This window comes from Pituophis catenifer, unplaced genomic scaffold, assembly GCF_029215685.1.
Source record: "Pituophis catenifer annectens isolate HBS135680 unplaced genomic scaffold, rPitCat1.0.hap2 SCAF_4, whole genome shotgun sequence".
Lineage (NCBI taxonomy): Eukaryota > Metazoa > Chordata > Lepidosauria > Squamata > Colubridae > Pituophis > Pituophis catenifer.
In genome coordinates, this window is record NW_027256884.1 from 63,371,049 (window position 1) to 63,398,713 (window position 27,665).

Below are 27,665 nucleotides of genomic sequence, written 5' to 3' on the forward strand. Positions count from 1 at the left end.
TTTTTTCTCCTATTTTTCTCCTACTATGTCACAAATTTTATATGTTCAGAAATATTTATATAGATTTATATTTTTTTCCTGGAAATCTAACATGAGGTATATATTTTTATAGAACAAAAATATGCCAGAATGTTTGTTCATAAATCATTGGATAATAAGCAATGGCATGTAAGTTGTATGCAGTTGTTGTATTTTATTGCATGCTATATGTTTCAAGTACATATGTGTTAAATGATTAAAAAAACATAATAGCATCTGCCCCTGAAAGATATTCCACATGTAAATGGATTAATCAAATCAAGGATTATCAACTGATTTTAAAAAAAGCTTAAAACATTCACAATAAATGTAAAAGCCCATAAATGTAAAAATTACAAGACTTGAATACAATGTCAAAATTACAGATTCAAACTTTTAATCAGTCAATTTTTTATTTTATTTTATTTTATTTTGAATTTGTATACCGCCCTTCTCCCTGAGGACTCAGGGCGGTGAACAGCCAAGTAAAAACATCAAGTACAAATATTAAAATACAGTTAAAATATACATATATAAATTTGGCCCCATTAATTAAAAACAATAAACAAAACACTTAAAAACACTTAAAAAATTAGGCCAGCCCGGCTTGCTGGAAAAGGAAGGTTTTAAGGGCACAGCGGAAGGCACTGAGGTCTTGGATTCTCCTTATCTCTGGAGGCAATTGATTCCAGAGGGTAGGTGCCCCCACAGAGAAGGCCCTCCCCCTGGGGGTCACCAGCCTGCACTGTTTGGCTGATGGCACCCCGAGGAGGCCCTCTCTGTGGGAGCGCACGGGTCGATGGGAGATCGTCGGTGGCAGCAGGCGGTCTCGAAGATAGCTAGGCCCTATGCCATGGAGCGCTTTAAAGGTGATAACCAACACCTTGAAGCGCACCCGGAAGACCACTGGGAGCCAGTGCAGCTCGCGCAGGAGCGGTGTTACATGGGAGCGCCAGGCTGCTCCCGTCACTACCCGCGCTGCTGCATTCTGGACCAGTTGGAGCCTCCGGGTGCTCCTCAAGGGGAGTCCCATGTAGAGAGCATTGCAGTAGTCAAGGCGAGAGGTGACGAGGGCATGAGTGACTGTGCACAGGGAATCCCGATCAAGAAAGGGCCGCAACTGGCGGATCAGGTGAACCTGACAAAAGGTCCCCCTGGTTACAGCCGTCAGATGTTCCTCCAAGGACAGCTGCCTATCCAGGAGGACTCCCAGATTGCGAGCCCTCTCTGTGGGGGCCAACGACTCGCCCCCAATAGTCAGTGATGGAGTCAACTGACTATATCGGGATGCCGGGAGCCACAGCCACTCAGTCTTGGAAGGGTTGAGCCTGAGCCTGTTCCTCCCCATCCAGATCCGCACAGCCTCCAGGCACTGGGACATCACTTCAAGGGCATCGTTGGGGTGGCCTGGGGTGGAGATGTACAGCTGGGTGTCATCAGCGTACTGGTGGTATCTCACCCCAAAGCCACGGATGATCTCGCCCAGCGGTTTCACGTAAATGTTGAACAGGAGGGGCGAGAGGACCGACCCCTGAGGCACTCCACATATAAGAGGCCTTGAGGTCGACCTCTGCCCCCCTGCCAACACGAACTGCGACTGGTCAGAGAGAAAGGAGGAGAACCACTGTAATATGGTGCCCCCCATCCCCAACTCTTCCAACCGCTGCAGCATGATACCATGGTCGATGGTATCAAAAGCCGCTGAGAGGTCTAACAGGACCAGAACAGAGGAACAACCCCTGTCCCGAGCCCTCCAGAGATCATCAACCAACGCGACCAATGCCGTTTCCGTGCTGTGTCCAGGCCTGAAACCTGACTGGAACGGATCTAGATAGGATGTTTCCTCCAAGAATTGTGGAAACTGTCGCGCGACCACACTCTCAACAACCTTCGCCAGGAAGCGAAGGTTGGAGACAGGACGATAGTTGGCCAATATTGCCGGATCCAGGGACGGCTTCTTGAGGAGAGGCCTCACCACCGCTTCTTTCAAGGCGGCGGGGAAGTGACCCTCACTCAACGAAGCGTTGATAACACCCTGGAGCCAGCCTCGTGTAACCTCCCGGGAGGCCAGTACCAACCAGGAGGGACACGGGTCCAGTAAACATGTGGCCGCACTAAGTCTCCCCAAAATCCTGTCCACATCATCCGGAGTCACAGCATCAAACTCCTCCCAGGTAACATTCTCAAGACTATTCCTCGTCACCCTGCCCTGATCTACCCAGTCAGAGTCCAAATCCCCCCGGATCTGAGCAATTTTGTCATACAGGTATTGTCCGAAATCCTCCGCCCTGCCTTCCAAGGGATCCTCCCGCGCTCCCGGATGGAGCAGGGAGCGGGTTACTCTGAACAGGGCAGCCGGATGATTCCCTGATGACGCAATAGAGGCGGAAAAGTAGTTAAACTTTGCCGTCTTTATTGCCACTAGGTAGGTCTTAATATGCGACCTTACCAGTGTTCGGTCAGATTCAGCGAGACTGGCCCTCCAACCGCTCTCTAGGCGTCTTTTCCGGTGTTTCATCTCCCTCAGCTCCTCGGTGAACCAAGGAGCCGCGAGGGATCGACACCGGGTCAGAGGCCGCAAAGGCACGACTCGATCCAAGGCCCCACCAGCCACCCGATCCCAGGCAGCTACCAGGTCCTCGGCCGAGTCGTGTGCCAGATCTTCAGGAATTGGCCCAAGCTCCGTCTGGAACCTATCAGGATCCATCAGGCGCCTGGGGCGGATCCATCTAATTGGGTCCGCCTCCCTGCGGCGGGGTGTAGCGGTTCGAAGGTCCAGACGAAGGAGTGAGTGATCTGACCATGACAAGGGTTTCATGTCTATATCCCCTATAATAAGACCACTCAACCACTGGCCAGAGACAAAAATCAGGTCCAGCGTGTGTCCCCCCCCCGTGAGTGGGGCCATGAACTAACTGGGTCAGGTCCATGGCTGTCATGGAAGCCATGAACTCCCGAGCCATCTCTGACGTTTCACCAACGGACGGCAGATTGAAATCACCCATGACCATAAGCCTGGGTGTATCAACTGCCACCGTGGCTATCACGTCGAGTAGCTCGGGCAGGGCCGTTGCCACGCGGCAGGGAGCCAGGTACGTAAGCAGCAAGCCCATCTGAACCCCATGACCCCATCTCACAAAGAGGGACTCACATCCGGCAATCTGAGGCACAGTGGTCTCCCTCGGACCCAGACCTTCGTTAATAATAACCGCCACCCCCCCCGCCCCTTTAAGTGGGCTGGTGAGCTTTTATCAATTGCCATCTCTTAGCTTAACTTTTCTCATAAAGTTGGCATGAAGCTAATATAAAAGTAAAAAGAACTATATAATTGCACTGAAATTCTTGAAGAACAGTAAAATAAAATAAAACATATAAATACATTCATATTTATTTTATGTCAGTCTGGGATAAGGTAACATTTAAAATTTTATTATTATAGATTATTATAAGAGCATGAGCATGGTAACTAAAAGGATTTAAATTTATAGCACTGAACTTAAAATTTTCTAGAAGTTAAATCTAGGAAGAAGTACCAAGACAATTATGATTACTATTACTATTAAAAATATACAAGACAATTATGATATAAGACAATCTAATAAATATAATTGTATGCTATGTAGAAAGTCTGAATGAAATTATTAAAATATTTTTAAAATTCTGCTAATATATTATAATTAATAGTCTGTTAAACAAGGTAATTAAAAGTTTAAGAGTAATAGACAACAATACCTAGTACAATGATATAAGTGTTGATTTTGTTTAGCATATTTAACTGTTAATAGTGGTCACTTTTTGACAAATTTTACAAGTTGCTTTGCAACCTTTAGCAATATAGCAATGTGAGCTATAGTAACATAAAATTGTACATTAATATCACAGTCTGAAAGAAGTTAAAAGACATAAAATGATGAATTACAATATTCTCAAGCAGTTTTAAAATTCTTTAAATCTTATAGTTACTGGCATTTGAGGAACAATTATTAGTTAAAATAATATAAATAATTATATTTATAACTAATCACCAATAGATCATCATGCAGAAGTGAATTTGGCATTTATGAGGAACTGCACTTATTCTAAAACCATAAGATCTTAATCATCACTGCTTTAGGAAAAAAGGAAAAAAGAAAAGGAGGAGGAGGAAAGGAGAAGGCAAAGACAAAAAGTGTCCTCCACATTATGCTAACTGAATAAGGAAACAATGTCCCATAATATCAAGCCTAAAGTTATACTCAAAGACAATATCTAACATTCTGGGAAATATGATAATTTCTAGCACATTGGTAAAAATAGCAAGCTTTTTCAGGAGAAAGTCATCTAATATTTTTAAAATAATAACAGCAATCCCAATAATAATGTTACTTTCATTAAAAGATCTTACCATGGTATCATAGGAGATTCAAGAAAGTGATTATGCCAAAAGCCTTCCTCCCCGCACAGTGTTGCTTGCATTCACCTAGCTGCTTTAGCAGTACATAGTTGCACTTGAGGGACAATATAACTTAATGTAAAATTAAAATTGGTTTTCACAGTCCCCATATAAAGAATGCTCTTGTTTATGCTGCATCTTGGGTACCATAGCACCAAAAATTGTACAAAAGGTTTTTTTAAGCATTTTTTAAAAAATTTGATTTATATGCTGCCCTTTTCCGGAGACTCAGGGCGGCTTACAGTGCGTTAAGCAATAGCCTTCATATTTTTGTATATTTTTATACAAAGTCAGCTTATTGCCCCCACAATCTGGGTCCTCATTTTACCTACCTTAGAAAGAATGGAAGGTTGAGTCAACCTTGAGCCTGGTGAGATTTGAACTTGCAGTAATTGCAGACAGCTAATGTTAATAACAGTGCTTTAGTCTGCTGCGCTACCAGCAGATACACATATTTTAAACCAATTTTAGTCCCAAAGGTTTTGGGCAAGCAAGGTACTTTCAGGAAACATTTGCAGTATGAAGAACATTGCCACAGATCAAGCAGACCATCAGGGGAGCAACCTATCTGTAATTTTCACAACTTCACCAACAATATCACCAATATAATCTAAAAATATCACCATTCCTCTGAAGATGCACATTTCAATGCTTTTTGAATATCTTCCAATTTCTATGAGAAGTTTTTTTTAAATGGAAGGCAGGAGAGTGGTTAAAACATAAACTGTAAAACATTTACTTCATGTTTACATACAAATCAGGATTTTTATACTTTTAAAATATTAAATACAAAAAATGCATTACTTTGATCAGTGATGATTGTTCGAACCTCTTGATTGCTAGTTTTATTTTTCAGATTCTGGGCTGCTGTTATTAATTCTTCAAGCTGTGGGCGCCTTTGTTCCAGATCTTGTAATGTTGCCTGAAATCATAAATATATTTTGATATTACTATTATTATTTCTATTTTTATTATTAATATTCTTTTCCATAAAATATACCAACTAAAAAAATAGAGATAACCAATCATAACAGATAGTTATATATTTCAAAAATATAAAAACCTAATGAATAAAATAATTTATGATAATTAAAATTATACCCAATAAAGACACAATTCGACCAAAATAATCATTTAAGAAATTCAAATAAAACTATAAACTTAAATTTTAAAAGTGTACATGTTACAGTTTATGAAGAATGGATATATATACATTCAGGCATCATTTTTGCCTTAATAGTGGTGGAATATTTAACAGCAGTCATGTCTTTAACTTTCATTGGGGAAAAGCAAAGTATAGAAAATATATCCAGTCAGATATGCCTATAAAAATAAGTTACTATTACTCTCTCTCATGAGGAATATACTATGGAAGAAATTAAATAGGATGAATTGATATTTTATTTTAAGTTCAGAGATCAAAATACAAACTTTGTTGTTATATAATATTTTTGAACATTCTAAGACTTGTTCTCAACTTGACGTGCACAGATCCCTGTGGGGCCTCGATGTCATCACAGAGAGTCTGTGAAGTCTTGAAGAATTCTTATGATTTAAGTCTTGGTGGTCTGTGGCCATGGTCCATGGCCACAAAAGGTATTTAAACAGGGTCCATGGGTGAAGAAAATATTGAGAACAGTTGTCATACACAAACAAATGTAATCAGTTTGGGCAAAAAATTACGGGATGAGAGCACTTACATGAAAACAAATTGCACTACATATCCTAGCAAGTTGGTCAGTTCTTATTGTACTCCACATTTAATGCAAACACAACAGACCTGATTGACTTCTTGTGCATAGAATTAAGATATTAAAATGAAATGTTTTTTGAATAGAGTAGAGTAGAGTAGAGTAGAGTAGAGTAGAGTAGAGTAGAGTAGAGTAGAGTAGAGTAGAGTAGCTTTATTTGGTCAAATGTTATTAGACACACATGAAATTTGTCTCCAGAAGCTCTAAGTATACATACAAACCAACAGAGTAATAAATAATAATAATAATAATGATACCAATAAGAGGGTATAGTAGAGAAGATGAGAAATATTATTTTATTTATTTTATTTATTTATTATCAGATTTATATACCGCCCTTCTCTGGAGGACTCAGGGCGGTGCACAGCCAAAGTAAAAACATAAATACAAACATTAAAATACAGTTAAAAAGATATATATGTGTTTGGTCCCATAATTAAAAAACAATAACAAACCTATTAAAAACATTTTAAAATGTGTTAAGTCAGCCCGGCTTGCTGAAAAAGAAAGGTCTTCAGGGCACGGCGGAAGGCACTGAGGTCTTGGATTCTTCGTATCTCTGGGGGCAGCTGATTCCAGAGGGCAAGTGCCCCCACAGAAAAGGCCCTCCCCCTGGGGGCCACCAGTCTACATTGCTTGGCCGATGACACCCTGAAGAGGCCCTCTCTGTGGGAGCGCACAGGTCGGTGGGAGGCCATTGGTAGCAGCAGGCGGTCTCGAAGATATCCAGGTCCTATGCCATGGAGCACTTTAAAGGTGATAACCAACACCTTGAAGCACACCCAGAAGACCACTGGGAGCCAGTGCAGCTCATGCAGGAGAGGTGTTATGTGGGAGTGCCATGCAGCTCCCATAACTACCCACGCGGCCACATTCTGGACCAGTTGGAGCCTCCGGGTGCTCTTCAAGGGGAGCCCCATGTAGAGAGCATTGCCGTAGTCCAGGCGAGAGGTGACGAGGGCATGAGTGACTGTGCACAAGGAATCCTGATCTAGGAAGGGCCGCAACTGGTGGATCAGGCGAACCTGATAAAAAGTCCCCCTGGCTACATCCGTCAGATGTTCCTCCAAGGACAGCTGCGTAACCAGGAGGAAGCCCAAATTGCGAGCCTCTCCGTGGGGGCCAAAGACTCGCCCCCAATAGTCAGTGATGGTGTCAACTGACTATATCGGGATGCCAGAAACCACAGCCACTCAGTCTTGGATGGGTTGAGCCTGAGCCTGTTCCTCTCCATCCAGATCCGCACAGCCTCCAGGCACTGGGACATCACTTCAAGGGCATCATTGGGGTGGCCCGGGGTGGAGATGTACAGCTGGGTGTCATCAGCGTACTGGTGGTACTTCACCCCGAAGCCACGGATGATCTCACCCAGCGGCTTCACATAGATGTTGAACAAAAGGGACGAGAGGGCCGACCCCTGAGGCACCCCACATATGAGGCGTCTCGAGGTCAACCTCTGCCCCCCTGTCAACACAAACTGCGACCGATCTGAGAGAAAGGAGGAGAACCACCGTAACCTCAGCCTTGCAAGGGCAGGCTGAGGATTTTGCACAGTATCTGCACGATAAAATCACTCAGATTTGGGGAGGCCTGGACTCTGACTGGGTAGATTCCGGCGGGGTGGCTGAGGCGGGTCTTGAGAATGTTATTTGGGACGAGTTCGATCCTGTAACTCCTGAGGACATGGACAGGATTCTGGGGAGGTTAAACGCAACCACATGTTTACTGGACCCGTGTCCCTCCTGGCTGGTACTGGCTACCCGGGAGGTTACGCGAGGCTGACTCTGGAGGATTATAAATGCTTCTTTGGGGGAGGGTTTCCTGCCGCCTGCTTTGAAAGAGGCAGTGGTGAGGCCCCTCCTTAAGAAGCCTTCTCTGGATCCGGCTGTTATGGCTAACTACCGTCCTATCTCCAATCTTCGCTTTATTGCGAAGGTTGTTGAGAGTGTGGTTGTGCAACAGCTCCCGCAATACCTGGATGAAACCGTCTATCTAGACCCGTGCCAGTCCGGCTTCAGGCCTGGGTACAGCACGGAAACGGCATTGGTCGCGTTGGTTGATGATCTCTGGAGGGCTCGGGACAGGGGTTGCTCCTCTGTTCTGGTCCTATTAGATCTCTCAGCGGCTTTTGATACCATCGACCATGGTATCATGCTGCACCGGCTGGAGGGATTGGGGATGGGAGGCACCGTGTTGCGGTGGTTCTCCTCCTATCTCTCCGACCAGTCGTAGTCTGTGTTGGCAGGGGGGCAGAGGTCGACCTCGAGGCGCCTTGTTTGTGGGGTGCCACAAGGGTCGGTCCTCTCGCCACTCCTGTTCAACATTTATGTGAAGCCGCTGGGTGAGATCATCCGTGGATTTGGGGTGCGATGCCATCTGTATGCTGATGACACTCAGCTGTACATCTCCACCCCAAACCACCCCAATGATGCCCTTGAAGTGATGTCCCAGTGTCTGGAGGCCGTGCAGGTCTGGATGGGGAGGAACAGGCTTCGACTCAACCCTTCCAAGACCAAGTGGCTGTGGATGCCGGCATCCTGATATAGCCTTTTCTTCCCTTTATTTGTTTCCTTTTCCCATTAATTTTCTCCTAAATCCTCTCTTTTTTTCATTGTTACTCCCACCTTAATCATTTAATTTTTCATAATCAATATATTTATTTTTAATACTACTTTCTTGCTTCTCATTCCTTCCACTTGGATATGTTCCAGCACAATCTCTAGTTCATTCAGTTTAGATTTCCCATGCATCATTGTAAGCATTTCATTTATTTCCAATTTGAATGATATGCACATCATTTTAATCATTTCAATTAGTTCCTGTGTCATTTTGTTGTTTCTAAATTGTCTTTATTCCAGTGTTAAGTTTTATTATGTTCCACTTTCTTTGAATGTCGAGATCAAACAGCTTAAACAAAAACAAATCCTCCTCACAAGTTCCCACCACTCCTATCACTTTAAGAAATCTTTTTTCCAAAATACAAGTTAACCGTTGTAATGTATCTTTCCGCCTGTAGATATCTCTCTCCAATCCACACTTCCAGTCAACACGTTAAAAAAAAATCTAATTTATTTATTAAATCCACATTGCCAATATTTGCCAATTTCAATCTTATTATTATTATTTTAATGCTCCCCAAGTTCCAATTTTAAAATCCAATTTTAAAATCCAAATCCAAATCCAGTTGCAGGGCTTTAATTTTAAACTTTTCTTTGTTCTTCCTTCAATGTTCAAAATTTTAAAGATTATTTCCAATCCTCTTCACTACTATTTCGGGTTTCTTCTTCTAATAATTTAAATATCTCTAGACAAATTCTAAACCAAAACTCAAGTTCTGTTTCGGGCTTCAACACTTTAAACTTCCGCTTTGTTCTTCTCTCTCCATTAACATTCCCCACCGCCAATTAGTTGCTGTTTCTTCACTGGGGCATCTTTTAGCAATTTAAAAATATTTCTTTTTTACTGTGAGCTGGCCAATCACTCACCCGGTACCAGCACTCCATCCAAATCACCACTCCTGCTCAAAACTTTAGTTCAGTTGCCCCAGTTTAGTGATGGCCACAATGGCCCCCGCCCCCGCTGCTAGGTCGAAGAGTTTCCTCTGACCTCTGAAGAACTTGCCTGTTCCTCTTGGTCTTCCGAGGTGCCTCTCCTTCTTCTCCGTCTCTACAGGACAGATCTGGTCCAAAGACCCCTTGACAGTGGTTAGTCAGTCCTGGTTTTTGCAAGGCTCATGAGAGCCTGCTATTCCCTGACTGCATTGCCACGACACTTCCAGTTGAATCCCTCTCCAATGATGTTCAAATGGTACTCCAGTTGTTTTGGGATTGCACCCAAGGCACCTATTATTATTGGTACTACCTTTGCTTGCCTTTGCCACAGTCGTTCTATTTCTATTTGTAGGTATTTGTATTTTGTTATCTTCTCCAGTTCTTTCTCTTTTATTCTGCTGTGTCCAGGTACTGCCACATCCATTATCTAGACTTTTTTGTCTTTCTTATTGACAACTGTTAAGTCTGGGGTGTTATTTGGCAGGTGCCTGTCTGTTTGAATTCTAAAGTCCCAGAGCAATTTAATTCCTTCATTTTCTATAACTTTCTCTATTTTATAGTTCCACCAGTTTTTGCTTGCAGTTAGTCTGTGCAATCTTCTTGCAGCAGCTTACCAGGTGGTCCACTGTTTCTTCAGCTTCTTTGCATAGACGACACTTACTGTCTGTTGCTGTCTTCTCAATTCTGGCTTTGTATGCATTTGTCCCCCTTCATGGATTACTGCCTTGTTGTGACAAAGGGGCTTGCATAGCTCAATGAAGCTATGAGCTATGCCATGCTGGGCCACCCAAGATGGACAGGTCATAGCAGAGAGTTCTGACAAAATGTGATCCACTGCAGAAGGAAATGGCAACCCACTCCATTATCTTTGCCATGAAAACCCCATAGACAGTACCAAAAGGAAAAAAGATATGATGCCAGAAGATGAGTCCCTCAGGTTGGAAGGTGTCCAATATGCTACTGGGGAAGAGCAGAGGGCTAGTACTAGTAGCACCAGAAAGAGTGAAGCGACTGGGCCAAAGCCAAAAGGATGCTCAGCTGTGGATGCATCTGGTGGTGAAAGGAAAGTCCGATGCTGTAAAGATTTTTTCTCCATAGGAACCTGGAATGTAAGATCCATGAATCAAGGCAAGCTGGACGTGGTCAAACAAGAGATGACAAGACTGAACATCGACATCTTAGGAATCAGTGAACTAAAATGGACAGGAATGGGTGAATTTAATTCAGACGACCATCAGATATACTACTGTGGGCAAGAATCCCTCAGAAGAAATGGAGTAGCCTTCATAATCAATAAAAGAGTAGGAAAGGCAATACTGGGGTACAATCCCCAAAATGACAGAATGATCGCAGTTCAAATCCAAGGCAAACCATTCAATATCACAGTAATCCAAGTCTATGCCCCAACTTCTGGTGCTGAAGAGGATGAAATTGACCAGTTCTATGAAGCCCTACAGCACCTTATAGAATAAACACCAAAAAATGATGTCCTAATCATCATGGGGGATTGGAATGCTAAAGTAGGAAGCCAAAAGATAACCAGAATAACAGGCAAGTTTGGCCTTGGAGTTGTTCTGCCCCAGCTACGGAACCCAAGAAATGGAGCACACACAAAACTCCGAACAACTCCGTTTACTACAAACACAGTCTTTTTCAAATGCAAGCTATTACTAAAAATGTCCTTAACAGCCTGCCAGAAATTCCAAAGATTAGATAAAGGCTTACAATACTTGGCAATTAGTCCAGAAACCAGGTTTGCAAGGAAAATTCACTCTCAAATGCTCAACAAACGACCGGACGAACACACTTTGTTTCCTGCAACGTTTGCCAGCTGTGTGCAAACTTAAATAGGCTAAGGGAGTGGCCAATTAGCCCCAAGCCTTACTCTTGAGGAGACCTCCTGCCTTTTGGCAGCTCTGCGTGCTCGTGCATTGAGAAGAGGCTCCTCCACTTCACTCTCTTCACTTGAAGGAGCCTCTGGAGGATCTGAAGGCCCTGGCTGAATCTCTGCCTCTGGCACCACATCTTCTTCCGCCTTCTCGCTGTCCGACTCGAGCCCCGGCTGCACAGGCTGCTGGCGCGACACTCCACCAGCCTCCTCGTTGTCAGGATCAGCCACAATCCGCGCAGGCTGTTGGCGGGCCACAACAGGAGTACAAAATGAAGCAGGACATAGGCAGATAGAATTCTGTCAAGATAATACAATGGTCATAGCAAACACTCTTTTCCAACAACCCAAGAGACGATTCTAGATATGGACATCACCACAGAAATCAGATTGACTATGTGCTCTGCAGCCAAAGATGGAGAAGCTCTATACAGTCAGTAAAAACAAGACCAGGAGCTTACTGTGGTTCACATTATGAGCTTCTTGTTGCAAAATTTAGACTTCAATTGAAGAAAGTAGGGAAAAGCACTAGGCCACTCATATCCCTGATGAATATACAGTAGAGGTGACAAATAGATTTAAGGAATTAGATCTGATAGACAGAGTGCCTGAAGAACTATGAGTGGAGGTTCCCAACATTGTACAAGAGGTAGCAACTAAAACCATCTCAAAGAAAAAGAAAGGCAAGAAAGCAAAATGGTTGTCTGAGGAAGCTTTGAAAATAGCTGAGGAAAGAAGGGAAGCGAAAGGCAAGGGAGAAAGAGAAAGATACACCCAGTTGAATGCAGAATTCCAGAGAATAGCTAGAAGAGATAAAAATGCATTCTTTTTTTTTATTTAAAAAGTTTTACAATTACATTTTCTCTCCATTTCCCCCCCTCCCTCCCTAACCTCCCTAACCCTCCCTAACCCTCCCTAACCCTCCCCTCCCCCACTGACTTCCACAGAATATAATCCAAATCAAAATCCCCTTTTTATAAAACTTGAACCCATCCACCCCCTATATATTTTTCACATCTTCACAAAAATTCTATTATTCTATCCCTATATAATACTTTCAATTAAAAGCTATCTGGTATTTCCTAGTTTGATATTTATTCTGCACATAGTCTATCCACTTTTTCCACTCCCATAGATAAGTCTCTTGTGAACGATCTTTTAAATATGCTGAAATCTTCGCCATCTCTGCAAAACTGGCCATCTTCAAAGTCCATTCTTCAATAGTAGGCATAACTTCATTTTTCCAGTATTGCCCTATCAATAATCTTGCTGCTGTTATCATATACAATATCAACTTTGTTTCACCCAATGTAAAGCCCTTAACTAAACCCAACAGAAACAATTGTGGAGAAAATTGAATTTTTTTCTTCAAAACATTCTGCATAACCCACCAAATTTTAACCCAAAAGGCCTTCACTTTCTTACAAGTCCACCACATATGATAATATGTGGCGTCTAAGCAATCACATCTCCAACATTTTGGTTGAACATTAGGGTACATGCATGACAGTTTCTTAGGATCTAAATGCCATCTATAAAACATTTTATAAAAATTTTCCCTCAAATTCTGTGACTGAGTAAATTTAACATTCTGAACCCATATTTTTTCCCATGTTTCCAACATCACTGGTTCTGCAAAATTTTGTGCCCACTTTATCATACAGTCTTTAACCAATGAATCCCTTTCTAACAAAACATTATATACCCTTTTAATATGCATTGGACCTTTCTCTTTTATACGTCTAACCAATTTTTTTTTTTAATTTGATTTATATGCCGCCCTTCTCCGGAGACTCAGGGCGGCTTACAATGCGTTAAGCAATAGCCTTCATTCTTTTGTATATTTTATACAAAGTCAGCTTATTGCCCCCACAAACTGGGTCCTCATTTCACCTACCTTAGAAAGGATGGAAGGCTGAGTCAACCTTGAGCCTTGGAGAGATTCGAACCAGCAGAAATTGCAGGCAGCTGTGTTAATAACAGGGTGCACTAAACCCCTGTACTATCAAGGCTCTTTCTTCTTCTTCATGCATCATTATACCAGTTTTTTGGTCCTCTTTCCATCTCAATTGAAGTTGATTATACTGTAGCCAAGTTAAATTAGTTCCTTCTTCCAACAGTGTTTCTAAAGTCTTCAGTTGCCATCTACCCGCATCTGTAAAAAGAACTCCTTTATATAACAACCCCCCGAGTGACATTATATTTGTATTCCACATGATATGACCAAGATCCAACCACAACGGTATTTTGTAATCCCATTTGAATCGGTGCTTCTTTCAAACTCTCATCAAGGAATCTCTAAGTATATGGCTTTTGAATTTTTTGTCCACTTTATTCTCATAAAATAAATAAGCATGCCAATCAAATTCAAGATCGAAACTTTCTATATTCAATATTCCAGTCTTTTTCCTTCCAAACCAATCACTTGCTTGCGTCAAAGCTGCTGCTTCATAATATAATTGTAGGTTTGGAAGTTTAAGGCCTCCCCTTTCTGGAACATCTTGCATAATTTTCAATTTCACTCTCGGCTTTTTCTCGTTCCAAACTTATTCAATCCTCTTTGCCATTCTTTCAATTGTTTATCACTTTTAAGCACCGGAATCATTTGAAACAAAAAAAGAAATCTTGGCAAAATGTTCATCTTAACTGCTGCTATTCTTCCAAGTAAAGACAGCTGCAGTTTTTTCCAAGTCTCCATATCTTTCTGTACCTCTCGCCACAACACCTCATAATTATTTTGAAACAGTTTCATATTTGATTCTGCAACATGGACTCCTAGATATTTGACCTTTGGTACTATCTCAAAACCTGCCTTGCTTTCAAGTTCATGTTTTCGATCTTGTGTCATATTTTTAACTATCATCTTAGTTTTTTTCTGGTTCAATCTAAATCCTGATACTGTACCATAATCTTTTATAATGTCTTTCATCTGGATTATTGATTCCATCGGCTGTGTTAGGGTAACAACCAGATCATCTGCAAATGCCCTTATTCTGTAATCCTCTTGCCTTATCACTATTCCTTTCAAGGTGCTCGAGTCCCGTATTGTATTCAACAAGACTTCTAATGTTAAAATAAATAACAATGGGGATAACGGACAACCTTGTCTTGTTCCTTTTTCAATATTGAAATCTGTTGTCAAACTTCCATTAATAATAATCTGTGCCTTTTGTTCTTGATAAATTGCTGAAACCGCCTGTATAAATTGATCCCCAAAGTCCATCTTTTTTAAAGTCTTTAATAGAAAATTCCAATCCACTCTGTCAAAGGCCTTCTCCGCATCCAAGAAGACCAGCACTGCAGGGATCTGTTTATTCTTCTCAAGATATTCCAGTAAATCTATGACTTGCCTTACATTGTCCTTCATGTATCTGCCTTCTATAAATCCCGCTTGGTCACAATGAATCACCTCTTGAATAACTGGCATCAACCTGTTGGCTAATACTTTTGCAAATATTTTATAGTCATTATTCAGAAGAGATATTGGTCTGAAATTCTCAGGTTTTTTAGGACCTATTTGCTCTTTCGGTATCAATGAAATGTAAGCTGTTTTCGATGATGGGGGTATTTTACCCCCTTGTATATTACAAAATAAATCTTTAAGATGCTCAATCATTTCTGCTTGTAAAGTTTTATAGTACACCGCAGTTAAACCATCCGTCCCAGGAGCTTTAGCTGTTTTCAATTGTTTAATTGCGGCAATAATCTCCTCGGCTGTTATAGGATAATTCATTCTCTCCTTTTGTTGATTGGTAATTTTTGTAACTCTTTTATTTTCTAGATATTTTTCTATAAGTCCATTCTGTGTGTCTTCTTTGGCATATAATTTGGTATAATAATCTACAAAAACTTCTTTAATTAATTTTTGTTGAGAAATTTCCTTCCCTCCAATATCAATACTATCAATAATCCGTGTACTCTGCTTCTTCCTTAATGTATAATCCAACCATCTGCCCGGTTTGTTAGCGTTGCAGAATGTGTTATGTTTTGCAAATTGTAAATTTGTTGCTGTTTGTTCCGCCATAAGCATTTGAAATTGATCTTTCAGAAGTTTTATAGCACCACGTATTCTTTCATCTGTTGAATTTTTTATAAGTAACTGTTCTTTATTCTTTATTTCTGCTTCCATTTCAGATCTTTTCTTTTGTCTATTCAATTTGTGTTTAGAGTTCATATGAATGAGTACCCCTCTCATATATGCTTTACTCGCATCCCACACGATTTTAATAGGGGTACCCTTATTCAAATTCATTTCAAAAAATTCTTTCATCTGCTTTTTGAGTTCTATTATATTTTTTTCATATCTAAACAGATTTTCATTTAATCTCCATGATCTTCTCTCACTCTTTCCCATCTCAATTTCTATCCATACCAGGCTATGGTCGGTTAAAGTCCTTGGAAAAATCTTTGTTCTTTTTGTTTTTACAAGTAAATCGGTTGATAGTAAAATAAAATCAATCCTAGAGAAAGACCTATGTCTATCTGAAAAGAAAGTAATGTCCAATTCTTTTGGATTATGTATTCTCCAAATATCTTTTAATTCCAAATCTTCTTTCATATCAAAAAAAGTCTGTGGTAGTTTAATCCTTGACTTCGCCGAACTCTTTTTATCTATTTTTGAATCAATTACTCCATTCCAATCTCCCATAATTAAAATAGATCTATGGTCCCATTGCAATATTTTAGAATGCAAAGTTTTATAAAAATTATCCTGTTGTTGATTAGGAGCATAAATTCCAATCACTAGAGTTGGGCCACTTGGTGTGTGCAGTTCAATTGCTATAAACATACCACCTTCATCCGCTTCTATAATTTTAGCTGACAGTCTTTTATTTATATAAATAACCACACCATTCTTTTTTTCCAGACTTGAGGCTATAAAATGTATTCCTAATCTTGAATTTATCAGATATTTTTGATCTTGTGTTCTAACATGAGTTTCTTGTAAACAAATTATATCATTCTTGAATTGTCTCAGGTATGTAAATAATTTCTTCCTTTTCTGTGGTGAATTTAATCCATTCACATTCCAAGATAAAAACTTAATCGTCATGTACACTTTTTTGAAGTGACGAGCACAGTTGCCGAAGATTTTCCGTGTCAGTAGTCTTCGGCTTTGCTCCCCCCATGGCTTCACATTCTAGTAAATTGCTCTTGGCTCCTTTCTTATATTGTTGTGGCTTAGGCCTTTCCTGTTGTTGTTTTTCTTTGAGTTGCTTAGAAATTGTTCGAGTTACACGCTGATCTTTAGCTTCAGCCATCCGGGCTAGGTCCAAAGCCACATCTCTTGTAGTCTTAGGTGGTTCAATCACAATTTTTGAAGGAAGGTCTAGCAGGGGCTCCTCCAGAAAACCTCCTGTACCTCCCTGCATTTCCATTACCTCTGGTTCCACCTGCTTAAGCTGCTCTTCCATCTCTTGCTGGAGTTGCTTCTCCTTATCACTCTCCTTTATCTCCAACACAGTAGATGTATGTGGGGATGGTGAACTCTCTTTAAAAACATTAGAATAAAATTGTTCCACCTTCTCAACAGTGTTTAAACGGTATCTTTCTCCATTATACCTCAAGATTATGCCAGTTGGAGCATCCCACCAAAATGGAATTTGTTGTTTTTTTAATTCATTCACTAGAAATCCAAAATCTTTTCTATCTTTTAACATCTTAGGTGGTAGCTCTTTATAAACTCCAATCTGTGTTCCCTCCACTTGCACAGCAGAGAGAAAAGACTTTTGCAAAATATCATTTCTCATTCTTCTGTGAAATATATCACCACATCTCTAGGCAATTGTCTTTGTCTGGCCACCCACGAATTCACTCTGTAAATTTTATCAATTTTGCAAAAAATCTCTTCAGGACTAATCTTTAACAACACAGCAAGAGCATCAGAACAAATCTGTCTCAAATCTTGTCTATCGTTCTCTTTTATGGCTCTCAGCCTTATGGCAAATTCCATGGACCTGAACTGCATCATTGTAATTTCATTTTCAAATCTCTGCATTTTATTATCAGCATCAAAGATTTTATAGTCAGTCTCCTTCATTTTGGCATCCATTTCTAATTTAAATTCTTCCACCATTTTAGCATCCATCTTCTAGCATCCATTTTAATAATTGCTTCTGATAATCCAGTCACCACAGTCATTAATTTTTGGGTCACCTTATCATACTTTTCTTGCACTACCTCTTTAATTTCTTTAATCTCCTGCTTAATTTCCTGTTGTGACTCTTTGAATTTCTCATCCAAAACCTGAGTAATAAAATCCTTTAGGCTTTCAAAATCAGTCTCTTTTTTCTGGCTCTGCTGGCTGGGAGGCTGCTGTTCAGGTTTACGTGTGGGAGATCCTCCCCCTGCCGCCTTCCCTTCCTGTTTGGTCTGCTTAGAAGCCATCCTGCCACGTAAGCTGGCTTTTCCAAAAAAAGAAATCCTTTTTCCCTTTCCCCCACCACAAAGTCCTCTAAAAAATTCCCCCAGGTTTAATCAAAATAAGGGTGAAATTGAAGCAAAATCAGGCTTATTTTAAAAAGGATTTTCTTTTCTTTTTCTCCACTTATTACAGACAATGCAACTTTGTAACTAGTTGAAATCCACTCTCGCTTTCAGCTCGTTAACGCTGAAGCCGGGCGCCATTTTCAAGAGACTTTCACTCATTCGCTCTTCCGTTTTAGAATAAATCACAGGGCTAGTAATACTTGCAATTTTTGAGGCTCAAGTTGTTGTTCCACCCTGGTAATTTGAATTGCTTTGTTTTCAGTAAAAAAAGGGCTGCTCCTGGCGCCTTGTTCTGCTTAGGCAGACTCGTCCCACGCTGTCCGGAGTCTCAGCGAGCTGAAAGGGAGCCGCGCCTGTTTCCTCCCCAGAAGCAAACGATAGCTATCTGGGGGCTCACAGGGGCTCAACCTGCTTCTCACCCACTCTCTTCCATTAATCCTGCAGGATTCTGGAACTTCCGAGCCGCTTTTCTTAATCAAAGCGGCTCTAACAGGCAGCGGGGCTGGCGGTCCAAAAACGGGACCGTCTTTCGGTGTCAGGAAGCAAACCGGAAGTCATAAAAATGCATTCTTAAATGAACAGTGCAAAGAAATAGAAGAAAATAATGGAATAGGGAGGACCAGAGATCACTTCAAGAAAAGTGGAGATATGAAGAGAACGTTTCATGCAAAGATGGGCATGATGGTGTTTCATGCAAAGATGGGCGCTTCGTGGCGAAGATTGTTGAGAGTGTGGTTGCGCGACAGCTCCCCCAGTACCTGGATGAAACGACGTATCTGGATGGGTTCCAGTCGGGCTTCATGCCTGGGTACAGCAAAGAAACGGCATTGGTTGCGTTGGTTGATGATCTCTGGAGAACTCGGGATGGGGGTTGCTCCTCTGTCCTGGTCCTATTAGATCTCTCAGGGGCTTTTGATACCATCGACCATGGTATCATGCTGCACCGGTTGGAAGAGTTGGGGGTGAGAGGCACCATATTACGGTGGTTCTCCTCCTTTCTCTCTGACCGGTCACAGTCTGTGTTGGCAGGGGGGCACAGGTCAACCCCGAGGCCCCTCATATGCGGGATGCCACAAGGGTCGATCCTCTCACCCCTTTTGTTCAACATTTATGTAAAGCCGCTGGGCAAGATCATCTGTGGTTTCGGGGTGAAGTACCACCAGTATGCTGACGACACTCAGCTGTACATCTCCACCCCGGACCACCCCAATGATGCCCTTGAAGTGATGTCCCGGTGCCTGGAGGCCATGCGGATCTGGATGGGGAGAAACAGGCTCAGGCTCAACCCATCCAGGACCAAGTGGCTGTGGTTTCCGACGTCCCGATATGGTCAGTTGGTGCCATCACTGACTATTGGGGATGAATCACTGGCCCCCATGGAGAGGGCTCACAACTTGGGCGTCCTCCTGGATTCACGGCTGTCTTTAGAAGAGCATTTGACAGCTGTGACCGGGAAGATTTTTCATCAGGTTCACCTGATTCGCCAGTTGCGTCCCTTTCTAGATCGGGACTCTTTATGCACAGTCACTCATGCCCTCATCACCTCCCGCCTGGACTATTGCAACGGTCTCTACATGGGGCTCCCCTTGAGGAGCACTCAGAGGCTCCAACTGGCACAGAGTGCAGCCGCGAGGTTGGTTATGGGAGCGACGTGGCGTTCCCATGTAACACCTCTCCTGTGCGAGCTGCATTGGCTCCCGGTGGTCTTCCAGGTGCGCTTCAAGGTTTTGGTTATCACCTTTAGAGCGCTCCATGGCTTAGGACCTGGTTATTTACGGGACTGCCTGCCACCACCAATAGCCTCCCACCGGCCAGTACGCTCTCATAGAGAGGGGCTCCTCCGGGTGCCATCGGCCAAACAATGTCGACTGGTGGCCCCCAGGGGGAGAGCCTTCTATCTGGAATGAGCTCCCCCCCCCGGAGATACGGAGGATCCCGGATCTGTGCACCTTCCGTTGCGCTCTCAAGACTTTTTTATTCCATCAAGCCGGCCTGGCCTAAATCTTTCCCCTTTAAAATGTAAATTTTAATTTGTTTTAAAATTATTGGGTGTTTTAAATTTGTCTCGGCCAAATTGTTTAATTTGATTTTATTCTGTTTTTGAATTTTGTATTTATGTGTTTTATTCTGTAGCTGTTCACTGCCCTGAGTCCTTCAGGAGTAGGGCGGTATATAAATCCAATAAATGAAATGAAATGAAGTGAAATGATAAAGGACCAAAATGGCAGGGACCTAACAGAGGCAGAAGAGATTAAGAAGAGGTGGCAAAATTACACAGAAGAACTATACAAGAACAAACTTAACAACCACGATGGGGTGGTCACTGACCTTGAGTCAGATATCCTAGAATGTGAAGTCAAATGGGCCTTAGGAAATCTGAGCAACAACAAAGCTAGTGGAGGAGACAATATTCCAGCTGAGCTATTCAAAATCTTAAAAGTCGATGCAGTAAAAGTGCTACACTCAATTTGCCAGCAAATTTGGAAAACTCAACGGTGGCCACAGGATTGGAAAAGGTCAGTTTACATTTCAATTTCAAAGAAAGGCAATGCCAAAGAATATTCAAGCTATCACACCATTGCACTCATTTCACATGCTAGTAAAATTATGCTTAAAATCCTACAGTATATGGATTGAGAACTACCAGAATTTCGAAGAGGCAGAGGAACTAGAGATCAAATTGCCAAAATACATTGGTTCATGGAGAAAGCTAGGGAGTTCCAGAAAAACATCTACTTCTCCCATAGGACTGAAGAGAGCAATTAGGGCAACACTTGGCTTCTGTAAAAAGCCATTGAATGTCCGCTTCCATCACTCCGGGTGTCATCAATGCCACAAACATCAATTACTGGCGGTAGATCCAGACCACATTCCCAGGTGACATTGGAACTCTCACACATAGGGACTCAGTCAACAGATAGTGACCTCAGTATACATGATGAGAGCCGTTGTCGTCCTGGAAAGGCTCAGGTACCGGAAGAGTTGGGGATCACTGAGGACAAGACAGACACTCAAGACCCCATGGTATGTGACCCGATACAGCCATTTATAATCCAGGTGACCTTAAAACAGCCACGAACAGGGAAAGCAGACCATCTAGGGCTTTGATAGATGCAGGGTGTACGTGCTGTTTATTGCGAAGGTCAATGGCCGAGAATCTAGACCTCCATATCATAAATTTGCAGAAGCAAATTTATTCAAGCAAATGGACAGTTCAACCTTGGGTGGACAGCCTACTACCCATGTGACAGAACCGACAAGGCTCGAAATCGGACAACATTGGGAGCTGGTGAGGTTTGTGGTGGTTAAGAAAATGATCAAACCCATTATCCTGGAGCTCTCATGGTTGGACAGGTAGAAACCCACAATTTGGTGGGAGGGGGTTTATCGCAAGCTAAGGCTGGTAATAGGTCCTGAACCCCCAGACAATGACCATGGTACAGAAGCTGTTGGGAAGGAAGTACAGCCGTCCCTTCCAGAGGAGGTCCCGGATACATACAGAGATTTGGGGTGAGTGTTTAGTGAGAAGAAATGTGAATCCCTTCCACCGCATCGTACTACTGACTGTGCGGCTGTGACTGGTCTTCGGTTGCCTAAGCCTCGTATGTATGCAATGACTCCCCAGGAACTGGAGGAACTATGCCGATATATTGATAGCAATCTGGCCAGGGGGTTTATCAAACCCAGCAGATCCCATATGGCAGCACCGGTACTATTCAAAGAAAAAAAAGATGGCGGTCTACGCCTATGAACTGATTTTCGGGGTCTGAATGCCATATGTGTGGAACCACTGTACCCCTTACCCCTTATGACAGATCTGCTCTCTACCTTGGCAACCAGTAAGATATTCACCAAGCTGGACCTACGAGAAGTGTATTATAGAGTCTGTATCCGTGATGGTGATGAGTGGAAGCCAACCTTCAACTGACCTCTTGGTAGTTATAAATTCCAGGTCATGTCGTTCGGGTTGCAGGGGGCCCCTGCGATGTTTATGCAACTCATAAATAGTGTGTTGTATGACCATCTGTATCGGGGGGTCCTAGTGTACCTGGATGATATTCTAATATACTCCACCACTATGCAAGAGCATGTGCACCAAATAAGACAAGTCCTCACAAAACAGTTGAATGCCCGATTATTTGTGAAACTCTCAAAGTGTGAGTTTCACAAGACAGAGATTGACTACCTTGGGTTCAGGATTACAGGGGAAGGGATAGAAATGGACCCCAACAAAGTTGGAACGGTGTTAGAATGGCAAGCTGCAAAGACCCGAAAACAACTACAGAGCTTCATGGGGTTTGCTAATTTTTTAGGAGGTTTATCCCCTCATTTGCTCAAATAGCCTTACCCTTGACTGATCTCCTGAGAACAAGGAACTTTGCCGTAGAGAAACAAAGGCCAAAACCCTGCCAAAAGGCATTTGAAATCTTAAAGTTCCTGTTTGCCAGAGAACTGATACTCCGACACCCTGATACAACAAAGCCGTTTGAATCCAGGCAGATGCAAGCAAGGTAGCGGTGGGTGGAGTACTTCTACAATGAGACACTAAGGGCATACTCCACCTGTGTGCTTACACGTCTCAGAAACTAACTCCCATGGAACGGAATTGGACCGTGTGGGAGAAAGAAGCTTACGATATCAAATGGGCTCTTCAGACTTGGAGACACTAATTGGAAGGCACCAATGTCTAGTCTGAAGTATGGACGGATCATAAAAACCTAGAAGCCCTGCAATCACCCCGTAGGTTGTCACCAAAACAAGTAAGATGGGCTCAATATTTCCACCAGTTTACTTTCATCCTGAAAGTAATTCATCCGGAGGGAAGAATTACATGGCAGACGCTCTATCTCGGATGCCCCAATACGATAGTAAGAGGGATGACTCACCACAAGCGTTACTACCTCCTCGACAAACAGGGAATCAAGTAAGGGACGTACCCCAAGTGTTGTCCCCCTGGATAGGGGACTTACAAAAAGAATTAGCCGCAGACCCCTGATTAGCAGCACATCGTCAATTAGTGACACAAAGGGAAGGACTCGCATGGAGAGGGGATAAGTTGTACATCCCTACCCCCCTGCGAAACAAAGTGTTAAAGCAGTGTCATGATGTCAAAACAGCAGGACATTTCGGTTTTGTCAAAACATTGCATTTGATAGGAAGGCAATTTTGGTGGCCGCACATGTGGAACCAGGTAGAGGAATATGTACAGGGCTGTCCAGTCTGTGCAATAGCCAAGCCACAGTCAGGCAAGCCACTCGGCCTATTAGAGTCAGTAGCTGATCCATATAGACCATGGGATGAGGTAGCCATGGATTTTATTGTTGAGCTACTGAAGAGCAAAGGACACACTATAATCTGGACTGTCGTTGACTTGTTTTCTAAACAGACACATTTCGTTCCCTGTAAAGGATTACCTTCTGCTAGACGTTTGGCAAAGTTGTTCATACAACATATATACCGTCTCCATGGTGTACCTAAATGGATTATTTCTGACCAAGGGTCCCAATTTACTGCCTGTTTCTGTAAGCTTTTCCTACGATAGATAGGGATGGACCAAGGGCTCAGTTCCGCATTCCATCCGAGTACCAACATGGCGGCCTAGTGAGCCAACACAATGGTGGAAAGGTATTTGCGATCTTACGTGTCTGACCAGCAGGATGATTGGTATGATTTATTACCAGTTGCGGAATCAGCATATAACAACACTGTACATAGTAGCACAGGTTACACCCTTTTTCGGGTGGTGTCAGGGAAAGACTTTCCTGCCATACCAGAACTCGAAATACAGACACAAACTCCACACACTCCAGCTGGATGGACAGAGAAAATAAATAGGGTTTGGCCACATATAAAAAACACTTTAACCAAGGCCGCCAAAGCATACAAACAGCAGGCCGATAAGCGGAGGAGCGATACCCCACCCTTCAAGGTAGGGGAGAAGGTGTACTTGTCTACTAAGTATATCAAATTGCAAATGCCAAGCAAGAAGCTAGGCCTGAAATATATAGGCCCCTTTCCCATTACCAGAGTCATAAATCCCGTAACGGTATCATTGAGGCTTCCACCCCTGCTCAGTAGGATATATCCTGTATTCCACAGCAGCCTCCTGAAACTGGCCATCGGCATGAGGTCCCCTGACACACGTCCAGGGCCTGTGGCAGGAAACCTGTTTGAAGTAGAAAAGATACTTGACTCGAAATTATACCACGGTACACTTAGATATCTTGTACGTTGGAAGGGATATCCCGATACTGATGCAACGTGGGTACGAGTGAAAGATTTCAATGCCCCACGATTGCTGAAGCAGTTCCATAAAGCACACCCACACAAACCTGGTGGGTGGGTCATCCGGAGGGGATTCCTCCCCCTTCCTGGTCTCCCATGCTGATGTGGTAATGCAGTGTCGAGGGGTATGACTCGGACCCAAGCGCTCTGGGTCTGGAAATGCTGTATTCCTGCATGTATGTGAGGACATGCACCAGGAAAATTTGCTGCAGGTTGCCATCATACTCCAAGGGGGGGGGTGTTCCTCTCCAGTTGTGGCACTCTGAGCTGGCCAGGAATGAGTGCAAGGGCTGGTGCTGCGTGGGGTGGGTTCACCCGGATGGCCTGCTGCTGCTGGATCTGGAGCGGCGTCCCTGGCCTCATTGGCTGTTGCTGCTGCCTCGCCCCCTCTCTGGTGTTGATCTAATTCCCCCCTGGTTCTGAGGTTTTCAAGAGCCTCCATCACAAACCACATAACGATTCTCTTGAGGCGGTCATCTCCACCCAGTTCTTCATCGGCTCTTCCTGGTCAGACAGGGCTTCCAGCTTGTGTTCCAGCACAGTTGTCGACTGCCCCGGGTGACGGTGACTCCTCAGGTTCTTCCATCCCAGTTATCTTTCTTCCCCACCCCGATCAACCATCTGGGTCTCGTGGGGGTCTCCAACCTGGCTTCAATGTCTTCGATGGGACAGAAGGAGCTGGCTTCTGGCTGGGTGGTGGTGGTGGAGGTTTCACCCCAGCATTCTTCCTCTCCTTGCTCACCGCTTTGCTTGGACATTGTGTGCAGAGTCTCCTCCCCTCGGTAGAGCAAATTTGCTTCTTTGGGTTGACCACTTTTGCAGACCTTGTTTTATGTAAGGTCCTGCCTCTGCTCACCGATCAAGAAAGTACAGACTCTTCAGACAGCAGCATTTCAAAATGAAGAGGATGAGAGCAATAAGTGAATAAAAGGATCCGGGGTCCCCTCCCCATTTGAATGGCAGTATCATGATAGGGATCTGACAGTAAGCTGGGTTTGTCTTTCATCTGCTGCATTAAGTTTCCTTGGTTGACCACTACATCTATAGTCCCTAATGTTACCTATTTCTTTGTGCTTTTTCAAAAGAGCTTGAATAGCATATCTTGAAACCCCAGTTTGCTTTGAAATCTTTGGCTGGGAGACACCTTGCTGATGCTTTTGTCTTGTTCCTGTGCTCAGTTTTGCATGGTGTATGACGTGTGATATGAAACATGAAACTGTCTTTCACTGTGTTTAAACCTACACAAGAAATTGATGATCATTAGCGCCTGCTTGTTATAATTAGTTAATCATACATCTGACTCTAATCCTACAAAATTCCTACAAAAAAGTGTAAGAATTGATGCTGTTTTGAAGACAAAGGGTGCTCACACCAAATATTTATTTGATTTAGATTTCTCTTCTTTTCATTTATGTTCCATTTTGTTAATTAATAAAAATAATCTATTAATGCTTCTATTTCTGAAAGCATTCTTAATTTACAGCATTTTTGCACAACTGCCTAACACTTTTACACAGTACTGTATATGATAATGGAGATATACAAAAATAAATAATTAAATAAAGGCTTATTACATTGGCGAGAGACATGAATGTCAGGGTTCCAAGTAAACTTAGTGAAGAAGGAGCCGGTCTTCAAGATTGGCCTTGAGCGCTGGCAGCCGTGAGAGTGGGAAGTAAAAATTTAAAGTGACAGCTTTGTTCCGGAACATGAGGAATCCCAGAAAGAGGTGAGGAGGTTTTGGCGAGAGACGGCGCAAAATTAGTAAGGTGAATAAGACGAAAGACACAAAGTGTCGAGAAGGCAGCCACTAAAAGAGAGTAAAGCAGAGAATTGAGAAACAGATTGGATTAAGAAAACCGCGAAGAAGGGGAGGGACCAAATAGAGGAGCTGATAAAAAAAGAAAAGATTAGAAACAGATTAAAGAGATTGTGAACGGAAGATGAAACAGAAGATACCATTGGGGATGTATTGACTGAATGAAAAATGGTGATTGAAGGATTTTGAAAAACTGACGTGAAGGATTATAAAAAGCTGAAGGGACAATTGGACAGTGGAGAACGAAGTGTTAACTAAGGAAACTGAACTTTGAGGAAGGAAAAGATAACTACAAACAAGAAATTACTGACACAAAGAAGGGGACAGTGTTGAATATTTTGGAGACATTGAATATACTGGAAGGAAGACAAGAAGATTTATTTATTTAGCATATGGTTGGTCACACACAATATTAAAACACTTCATTTTTACAGGTTAAAACAATTAAAACAATTAAAAAAAGAGCAGCAAGAAAACCTAAGAGGAAAACAGAAATATATTTCAGAGTTTAATGTTGAGTTTGGAGATCCAGTCAATAGCTGTCGTTGTTACACAGAGGAAGTCCCTAAAATCTCCTGGATACCTTCTGTTAGAGCATTCCCTCACTATATGTTGGATTGTCTGTTTGGGCCCCCTGCAATCGCATTGTGTTGAAGGTGTTTTTCCCCATTTATACAAGGAGTCGTCACACACCCCATGAGTCGTTCTAATTCTATTGTATGTCACCCATATGTGTCGGGGTAGATTAAATCCTGGAGGTATACTATTAGGATTAATATGCTCAGAAATATCTTGGGGGGAATAGCTACTCCATGCTTCCATCCACTTTTGTGTGGTGTTCTGATGATCGGCCAGCAGCTTAAGCGCTGTCAAGAGTGGTGGGTTTCTTGACTTTAATCGGCATCTTAAGAGATCAGGAATGTAGCCATGAATGAGTAGAGAGGAATTTAACAGGATCTTACTATACTCCCGAATGAGAGCTTCTTGTCATCGTAAGTGCAGGGGAAGTATGTGACTAAGAACTGGTAGCCAGTAACTAGGTGTAGATTTTATGCACCCAGTAATTAGCCTCATCGTATGGTTGAGTTGAACATCAATAAGTCCTGTATGTGAGCTGTTTATCCATACAGGTGCGCAGAGTAGCAGAATAGCAAAGCCCAAGGGCTGCACATCGAAGAGTTGGGGCTGAAGCTCCCCAAGTTGTTCCGCATAGTTTTTGTAGAATGTTATTTCTGCTGTTAACCTTGGCAGCCATATTCTGAATATGTTTTTTAAAAGACAGAGTCCTGTCTAAGGTATTTTGGTGTTGCCTCATATGGGAGCAGTTTGTTGTTTAGGTATACATTGAGTTCTCTTTTTGCCAATTTGTTGTTAAGGTGAAAACATGATGTAACTGTTTTACTTACGCTTGGGATTAACTTCCATTGGTGGA

General features: G+C 42.6%; 1 protein-coding gene across 9 annotated transcripts in view; it reads right to left on the reverse strand.

Moving 5' to 3' along the window:
• Positions 1-27,665, reverse strand: part of DMD (dystrophin) — a 2,096,968-nt gene that overhangs the window by 648,577 nt on the left and 1,420,726 nt on the right. For all 9 annotated transcript variants that reach the window (XM_070944209.1, XM_070944203.1, XM_070944204.1 and 6 more), the window contains one exon: positions 5,255-5,372. In XM_070944209.1, coding sequence (XP_070800310.1) covers positions 5,255-5,372 — 118 coding nt within the window. The remainder of the gene's footprint in view (positions 1-5,254; positions 5,373-27,665) is intronic.